At 39.2% G+C, this 9,568-nt stretch overlaps 1 protein-coding gene across 1 annotated transcript in view; it reads left to right on the top strand.

Annotated features, from left to right (window-relative positions):
* The window catches only part of RABGAP1 (RAB GTPase activating protein 1), a 198,266-nt gene that overhangs the window by 154,722 nt on the left and 33,976 nt on the right, over positions 1 to 9,568 (top strand). Inside the window, exons 15-18 of the mRNA XM_007936625.1 lie at positions 3,390 to 3,515; positions 4,094 to 4,237; positions 5,872 to 5,913; positions 6,180 to 6,308. Of these exons, the coding sequence (XP_007934816.1) occupies positions 3,390 to 3,515; positions 4,094 to 4,237; positions 5,872 to 5,913; positions 6,180 to 6,308 (441 nt within the window). The remainder of the gene's footprint in view (positions 1 to 3,389; positions 3,516 to 4,093; positions 4,238 to 5,871; positions 5,914 to 6,179; positions 6,309 to 9,568) is intronic.

Below are 9,568 nucleotides of genomic sequence, written 5' to 3'. Positions count from 1 at the left end.
TTTTTTTTTTTTTTTCCATCCAGGAACAGGGAAAAGAACACAAGCTGAAAATTAGGACCTGGGAGGGGAAGAATAGAGAATAATAGTAAAAAGGACAAAAGTGTTAATAATAGTAGTAATTTTTAAACAAATATAAGCAAACTAAACACCAGAAAAAAGAAAGTGAAAGAGAAAAAAAATTAAAATAAAAAAAGGGAAAAAAAATTGTTGGAGCACAGGGCAGGGCACCCAGGCTCCCTCCAAGCACACAGACGGGGATGCGAGTTCCTGCGGGCCCAGAAGGTGGGTGGGAATGGGGGATGGCCACTCCTCTGTTCACCAAGCGGGTATGGGGTATAAGAGTAACGAGGAATGTCACACCTTTTCAGTCATGCAGGTCTGGTGTGTCCTTGGGGTTGCTGGCAAGCAGAACCTGTTCTTAAGCCCCTGGAATCTGGGACAGCACTGTCTCTTTAAATATCCTAAATGGTCAAGCTGCTTATAAACATTCAAAAGGGTGGCGTTCTCCAGACAGGCAAAAGTCCACAGCTCAGCCTGCCTTTCTCTTCACCTTCTCTGTTTATTCCCCAGCCACCATAGCAGTCCTCCGTTCAGTCCCTGGCTAGCAGGGCTGATTTTTAGGTTAATTCTTAGGTCTTTCCACCACTCGGGAATCTCCAAGCTGTCTCTGCTGTCAGGATTGCTCAGGATGCCAGACCACAGCTCCATATATCTCCTTTTTTGGTATTTTCATGCAAGTTTTTCTGCTAGTTGGGGTTTAGTCTACTTCTGTATCCTTCCCTTCAAGGCTCAGGGGTCCAGGGTTATCTTCTCTGTCTGTGTTAATTGGTTTCCCTTTCCTTTGTTGAAGAAGGTCTGTGCAGTCTTTCTGCCTAGTCCGCTATCTTCTTCCACTTTACTTCAGTCATTTTATTCTTGTATTTTCTTTCAATATTTGTCTAGGGTTTTGTCTGTGTTTTCCTTAATTTGTCAGTGTTTTCCTTGATGTGTCCTTCAGTCCTTTGAAGGTAGCTAAATATAATTCTTTTGAATTCCTTACCGGGGAGTTCCAATGCTATTTTTTCCTCAGGGTTGTGTTCTGGGTCTGTATCCTGCTCCCTTGTTTCTACCACTTTATCTTGCTTCTTTGTGTGGACTGCAATGGTCTGTTGTCTCCAAGACATTGTGATGTTGTTCTATTTAGATCTCTGTTAACTGTTTTTGAAGAGCAGCTGAGGGTGAGTCAGTCTCTTCTTCGTGGTTATTTATTGTTGGCCAGTTGGCAGAGAAGGGGTGGTTCTCACTCAGTAAGTGAAGCTTTTCAGTCATTGGTGTCCAGATATCTTTATGGTTCCCAGGAAATGGAGCCTGTTCTTAACTTCCTGGAATCTGGGAGAATGCTGTCACTTTAAGTATCCAAGATGGTCAAACTGCTTGTAAACATTCAAAATGGCTGTGCCCTCCAGACAGGCAGAAATGCACAGCTCAGCCCGCCTTCCTCTTCATTGCTTCCCCTTTTATTCACCAGCCACTATGCAGTCCCCCATGCATTCCCTGGCTAGCAGCCCTAATTTTTAGGTTAATTCTTAGGTCCTAACACCACTTGGCAATATCCAAGCTGTCTGTGCCGTCAGGATCACTGCCAGACCGCAGCTGCGTATGTGTCCTTTTTTGGTGTTTTCATGCAAATTCTTCTAGTAGTTGTAGTTTAGTCCATTTCTATATCCTTCCCTTCAGAGCTCAGGGGTCCAGGGTTATCTTCTGTATATGTGTTAATTGGTTCGCCTTTTCTTTGTTGAAGAGAGTCTGTGCAATCTTTCTGCCTATTCTGCCATCTTACCAGAACTCCCACTCTATATTTTCTTAAGGTGAACCTAGCTTGTTGGGTTGGTAGCCATGTAAAATTATATTGAAGCTATGATATTATTAAAGAGGTTCGGTTTTTAAATTTTGTCTTGTTTCTTTTTTTTAATCTTTTAATCACATTTTATATCTCAAAGCCTCATAAGCCTGTCTGGTTTCATCTTGTTCTCAACTTCTTTCCAAGAAAATTTAGCCCCATTCCAGTATCACCCCTCTTTTAAAATGGTTTCCTGGTCAAAAGCATGATCTCTTATGTTGAACTCTGTGCTGCTTTGATACAATGTTACTGTTTGGATTACATTAGAGATCTAGTAGTGTCATCAGATAAGATAAATGCTAGTTTCAGAGTTAGGGGAAATGGGGTGCCTAACATCAGAAATGCCACCCTGGTCTTTCTCGGTGATATGGGAAAATGTGGTTGCCTTCCATATCAAAGGCTTCAGAGATCAAATTCCCTTACTCTTCAATAATACCCTGCTATGGAGCTCTGGTAGCATAGTGGCTAAGACACTTGCCTGCTAACCAGACGGCTGGCGGTTCAAACCCACCAGCCACTCCTCGGAAGGAAGGTTGGGCAATCCTACTTCCGTAGTGATACTGCCTCAGAAACCCAAGGAGGGGTCGCTATGAGTCGGGGCCGACTCGATGGCACATAACAACAACAACAACAACATGTTTCTCTAGTTTATTATCTGATTTGTTCTTTAGCCCTGTTTTATTCTCAGTAATTTCTATGCTCAGCCCACCTTCATCATCTTGTTCTGCAGAAGTCCACCCACCTTCTTTACTTTTTTGAAAGCTTGCTACAGTCACACCAAGCCTTAAATAACATTTCCAGTGTTTTTTTTTTTTTTTTTTAAATACTAGACATCTTGCTAGATTTATGAGTAATAATTTTTCCTTACAGCTCTGGAGGATGTAGGTATTATTATAATAGGTAACATTAGTAAACAAAAGTAAAATAGGGTTTTGTGGTACTTTGGTTTAAACATTATTGAAGGCTTAACCATTACTTAGAATAGGTAGCATTCTTCTTAACTAGCTATGTTTTTAACAATGAGGAGGAAGAAAAACATTTTCACTAGGATGAAACAGCCTCTAAGGGGGAGTTAAGATGATTTAAGAAAGGTTTCATGCATGACAGTTTAGGAAAGATGAGACCTCTGCCTCCTCCTATACTTATCTATCAGCCTATTCTTACCCAGCTCAGATCCTATCCTCCCTCCAAAATCTGTTCCTCACTCTCTTAGGCAAACTTAGACTTTCATGCTTCTGTGTTCCCTCTGGTCTTTCTACCTAATATTATCGATATCCTATCATATACTAGTTGTATGGGAAGCTTCTTGAGGACAGTGTCAGAGAACCACATCATTAAATATTTTGGATGAGTGAGTGAATGTTACAAAACACAATTACAGGTCTTAGTTGCTGCCTGTCACTGAATTTCCTGATAGCTAGGTAAGACAGTAAATGGAAGAGTTTCGTATACTAAGAAAACTTTGGCATATGTTTTATGATTTTGATTTCTTCATTCCCTGTCTTTACAGATGCCTGAAGAACAGGCATTCAGTGTTCTGGTCAAAATCATGTTTGACTATGGCCTCAGGGAACTTTTCAAGCAAAACTTTGAAGATTTGCATTGCAAATTTTACCAGTTGGAGCGCCTCATGCAGGTAAGAAGGGAAACCCACCTGCCTCTGACAAGAGTGCAAGACTAAGGAGAACTAGGTTGATGATGCAGAGTGTCAGGGACCAGTGGTAATTGCCTTCGCCATCCACGGATAAGGACGGGTTTTATTTTTGTCATTTCTCACTATGTGATGATGGTGCCAAGATTAGTAAGATATGAACTTGACAGATGTGAGCTGGGTTTTCAGTCTAACAAACACCCAGAAGGTCAGATGATTTTGTCCATCAGCAAAGTCCGTCAGGGAAAATTTACCACAGCTCTAAAGCTGACTAGTTAGGAATTTCATAACAAAAGTGAAACAGCTTTCCTAAACATTCATAACTTAGGGGTAGGGGGGGAAACTGGCCTTCTAAATACTTGTTTTGGGGATTTCTCTTTCTCTAGAGATGATTTTTGGTCCAGAAAAGAAAGCTAAGTACCAGCTTAATAACCACTATGGAAGTTTTTAGAAAAACACAACAGTGCGACTTTTTTGGCCTATTCTTGGCAGATTTGTGAGACCCTTGAGTGGGAGTTGGACAGCTGCATATGTGCTCAAAACTAATTAGTTTGCTCTTTCAGGAGTACATTCCTGACCTGTACAACCACTTCCTGGATATAAGCCTTGAAGCACACATGTATGCCTCCCAGTGGTTTCTTACACTTTTCACTGCAAAATTCCCTCTCTACATGGTCTTCCATATCATCGACCTACTTTTATGTGAGGTATGTATCAGACTTTTGTTCGTAGTGGCCTTGTGTAAGCTCTGTCAAAACAGAATTTGTCCCGGTCGGTTATTTTATTTCAATGCTAAAATCAGGTTTAGAAGATTGCTCACTGGGCTACAGCTAATGATCACATTTTGTTAAAAGTGTTCTCTGCCAAGAAAGGAAATATTAGACATTTAAATTCGTATTAGATTTGGCTACATTTAATGATGCGACCCAAAATTATAGTGCCATCTGAATAAAATAGAGGTTTATTTCTCTCTCAAGTAAAAGAATTCAGAAGGTCGGCAGTAACCTGCCTTCCCTAGAGTATGACTTTCTTCCTGACAGCTGAGTATGCTCCAGTCATCACACGTATATTCAAGCCAGGAGGGTTGGGAGACAGGGGAGGTTAATAATCATCTACCTCGAAGAAAAGTCCAAAATAGAGAACCCGTAAGTGGAAGTTTACCCACCATTTCCACTTACCTCTTACTTACCAGAACTTAGTTATATTCCTTCGCCTAGTTGCAGTGGAGATTATTGTTTAGTTGGGTAGAAATGTGTTAAAAATTGGGGGTTCTGTTTCTAAAAAGAAAGTAGATATTAGGATAAATAACAGTCTTTGCCACAACATTTGTTTGGAGTTTTGTATGTCATGTGTGTGTTTAAGAAAAAAAGAATAACTACTTAATTGTCAAAATAATATATATTTATTATAGAAACTGTAAAAAATATAAGCAAAAAGAATTTAAGATGCTTGTAATCTCTTTCATTTCTTACACTTGAACATCTATAAGATATTTATTTTTTTGTATAAGATATTTATTGTCATTGTTATTTAATGTGCCATATTCAAGACATAACAAAAATCCATAATTAATTGCTATCTATCACTAGCTTGAAATATAATTAGCAGCATTATAAGAAATAAACATTACCAAGTATACCATCATTTTTAGCAGCTTCCCAAATACTCCGTTACTTGGATGTGCCATAATTTATGCAAACAACTCCTAATCTCAGACTAAAATTGTGTCTGATTTTCAGCTATTACCAACAGCCATTCATTAAGGACCAGGTGGCATACTAAGTAATTTACATAAAAATTTTATTAATTATCTCAGAAAATCCTTAGGAGAGTATTAATCCTTTATGGAAACTGAGGCCCTAAGACAAACCAGTTTAACTTGATCAGCAGATGCTAGTGTCACCCTGTGTTTGTCCTTTGCCCCCAGCATTCCCACAAGGGTTAGATGAAGAAAGAGTGCAGGGAGTCCTGAGCAGTGTCACTTCATAGATGTAGAGCTTAGGGACAGCAGGATTGCTACACATGGAGTGGGACAGCACAAGATATTTCCTGATGGATCACAGTTTTCTGACTTGGTGTTCTGATCTGGAAGCATAGACTACTTGGGAAAAGGATTCTTTCTTGTTGAATATTAGAAAGGACTAGAAAAAAAAGCTTTCCTCTCAGAATCGGGAGCCTGAGTCTACCCTAAGTGGCCCTGCAATTTTTATTTACCAAGATACTCCATTTCCTTACTTAAGTTTCCACAATATCTCTAAAATTGTGAGGTATTCTGAGGACAAACAGCATAATAATTCAGATGTAAATTTTGAAAATACTCATTTTGTCTTTTCTCTTTCAGGGAATAAGTGTTATTTTTAATGTCGCCCTTGGATTATTAAAGGTACACATTTATTCATAAGCTGAGTTATCTGGCATTCTCTGTTTTGAACACGTGCAGTATGCTGGTCTGATTTTCATTCTAAGCAGCCACTTAACCGTTCTCAAGAGTTTCCCTGAGATTTGATACATAGAAGGGGCTCTGACAAAGGCAAAGAAGTATCTTCTGAGGGATTAGAAGGGAAATGGGTTTATAAAAGGCTTCTTGGGCATCTTCATAGAAAAAAATTTTTCTGTACATGGTTGCATTTTCTTACTGTCTTCTTTAAGACTTCCAAGGATGACCTGCTGTTGACAGATTTTGAAGGTGCCTTGAAGTTCTTCAGGGTTCAGCTCCCTAAGAGATATCGTTCAGAAGAAAATGCAAAAAAACTAATGGAATTAGCTTGCAACATGAAGGTAAGATATTTTTGCATTAATTTAGATTCTTTTGCTTAGTTAATATCTCACTGTTCCTGGTCAAACTATTAACATATGTAGTAGGTGAATAGCAATAATGAAATGTTCTTTTGTATTGTATAATTCTTACCTTTTTTTCCCCCAAAGTGCTTTTCATTTACATTATAGCCCATTAGTTAAATCTCATTGGCCCCTTAAACTCCAAGAAAGAGATTATCCTCATTTGAAAAACAAAGCAAAGCACAGAGGTTGTAGCCTACCTAGAGTCTTAAAGCTACTTAGTGGTAGAACTGAGGTTTCATGATTTCTACTGTGCTGTCCTTTAACTTTCAGCTTTTGTTATTACAGTCAGTAATCCCCTAAAAGAAAACTAATCATTTATGAAGAAAAGCCACTTGATTTTATCACTTGAAATCATATGTATGATGTCTTTCATGTTATTTTTTAAGTATTTCCTTGTGCTTGTATTAAAATAAAGTTGCCTTTTAAAAGAAAACAAAGTAATTGGAATTTGTAGGTAGGGGTAAGTGGAGGACAGAATAAATAGTTATATTCATACTCTTACAGGGTACATAGGGAGCTCTGGTGGCGTGGTGCCTAAGGCATTTGACTGCTAACCAGAAGACTGGCAGTTCAAACCCACCAGCCACCCCTTGGAAGGAAAAGTGGGCAATCTACTTCTGTAGTGATACTGCCTTGGAAACTCAAGGAGGGGTCGCTATGAGTTGGATCCAACTCAGCAGCAGTGTGTTGCGTTTGTTTTGCATTATAGGCTACATAAGGAGCCTTAGTGCTGCAGTGGTTAAAGCGCTCAACTGCCAACCAAAAGGTCGGCAGTTCTAACTTACCAGCCACTCTGTGGGCAAAGCATGTGACATTTTGCTTCTGTGGAGATTTACAGCCATGGAAACCCTGTGTGGCAGTTCTGTTCTGTCCTGTCGGTTCACTGTGAATCGGAATCAACTCAGTGGCAGTGGGATAGGGTATATAAAAAACTGATTCTCGGATTTACTTTTCCTGATTCCAGAGGGTAGAACTGAGATCAGTGTATCAGAGCAGATATAGTGGTGGATATGCTTCACTATTTACTAGGTAAAATAGTGCTTGGAATCAGAAAGACTGAGTTCAAAGTTACTTCACCTATTTAAGGCTCATTAACCTCATCTGTGAAATAGTACTGTACTTCCAGTTCAGGTTATATGTCAGACTGAGCTAAATCAAACCACCCATCCTCCTTTAAGCACACAGAAATACTGGATAAAATATAAATCAAAAAGTATTTCACTACCTAAATAAATGTGAAAGAAAAAAAAATAGAAATGCTCAAATGCCTGAAACAAAGTAGCTCAAAACTAGTGTGCATGTAAACTGAGCAAACAGCAGCCCACAGGGATATGGAACTGCCTTTAGGTATTAGGGTTTTAATGCTCACACAGACATAATAGATAAGACTTTGGGCCTTCAGGAGGCAGTTAAAACTGAGACCTACATTAAGCCAGGACTTTGGCAAGGCTCCCCTGCCTGTGGAATAGGAAATAAAAAAAATTTGCTTAATTAGCCTAACAAACAATAGAAATCATAATATAAACTGTGGGATTTGTAAAAGAATGAAATAGAGCTTTTAGAAGTTTAAATAATCATTAACATTATCATTAAAATATTACCGGCTTCAGAGATAATGTGGCTAGCATTTCATTTCAGCATTCATGCCATGTTCCAGGCACTGTGTTTAAGTCCTTATACATGTGAGAAATAGCTATAGTATCTGTGCTTAACATGGGGCCTTGTAATTAGTATAGGTTCAAGAAGCAAGAGCTGCTGCTATACTTATAAACTTCTGGTTTTTCTAGCAGATATCAAACAGACACTTTCCAGTAATATTTTCAAAGAGAATGAGGTTGTGCACAGAGCATAAAACCAAGTGAATGCTGAGGTTCTTTGAGTCACTTTTAACACTTCAACCTGGTTGAGCATACAAGAAGATACTGTATCTTAATTGTTCATGATTTCCTCCCTCCAAAACCTATTCTTTTCTTACTAGTTTTTCCATCTAAGTTAGTGGTACTTGGGTCCTCTGGCCAGAAATTTTGCTGTCACCTTTGACTCCTCTTTCTTTCACATGCCACATCTTCCAAGCCCTGTCTTCAAAATACATCTTGAATATGATCACTTCTTGCCACTTTCATCAGTATACCCTAGTCTAACCACCATCATCATTTCTCTTCTGGATTATTCCAGTAGGTTTCTAATTGGTCTTCCTGTTTTCTCATTACCCCCTCTCCCAGGCTATTCTCAATCTCATCTTTCCCTTGCTTAAAACTCTAATGGCTTCTTGTCTCAGAATAAAACCCAAGTTCTTGCCATGGCTCACGTGGCCCTGTGCAATTTGTCCCCCTGGCCACCTCTCTGATTCGTCTTCTATAACTCTTCTCCCCTGCTCTTTCCACTTCAGTCATCCTTGCCTCCTTACTGTTCTCAGATGTATCAAGCATATTCTCCCCCTTAAGCCTTTCCACTGCCTGGTCTCTCTACCTAATATTCTCTAGATGTGTGCGTGGCTTTATAGTCACCTCATTCAGGCTTCAACTCAAATGTCATGCCATCAGAGAGGCCTTCTCTAATTATACTACCCAAAATAGTAGCGTCTCTAATCCTTTACACTCTTTCTCCTTTCTCTGTCGTCTTTTTCCTCACTTTGCTTATCACTACCTGATATTATCGGTATATTTGATTATTGTGTGTTTCTTACTACTGGAATAAAAGCTCCATGAGAGAAGAGACTTCATCTCTTTTGTTCACTGTTAAATCCCTAGAACCTGGAATAAACTGAAAAAACCAAACTCATTGCTATTGAGTAGATTCTGACTCACAGCGACCCCCATTGGGTTTCCAAGGTTGTAAATCTTTAAGGAAGTAGGTTGCCCCATCTTCCTTCCACAGAGCAGCTGGTAGGTTTGAACTGCTGACCTTCTGGTTAATAGCAAATTGCCTTATCCAAAAGAGCTCCCTGAATTATGATATGGCATATAAATATTAGTTGAATGAGTGAATAAATGAATATGCTGTTGAGTTTCTACTAAGTGTTTTACAAAGAAGAGTTAACAGAGATTTGGGCAAGGCTTAAAAATAGCTTTAAAGCAGAAAGTTTTTACCTTTGAGTTTTCATTGTTGTTGTTGTTGTTAAGTGCCGTCGAGTCGTTTCCGACTCATAGCGACCCCATGCACAGCAGAACGAAACACTGCCCGATCCCGCACCAGCC

This window comes from Orycteropus afer, unplaced genomic scaffold, assembly GCF_000298275.1.
Source record: "Orycteropus afer afer isolate SDZICR_OR568_19922 unplaced genomic scaffold, OryAfe1.0 scaffold00037, whole genome shotgun sequence".
NCBI lineage: Eukaryota > Metazoa > Chordata > Mammalia > Tubulidentata > Orycteropodidae > Orycteropus > Orycteropus afer.
This window is presented reverse-complemented; position numbering and strand designations above follow the sequence as displayed.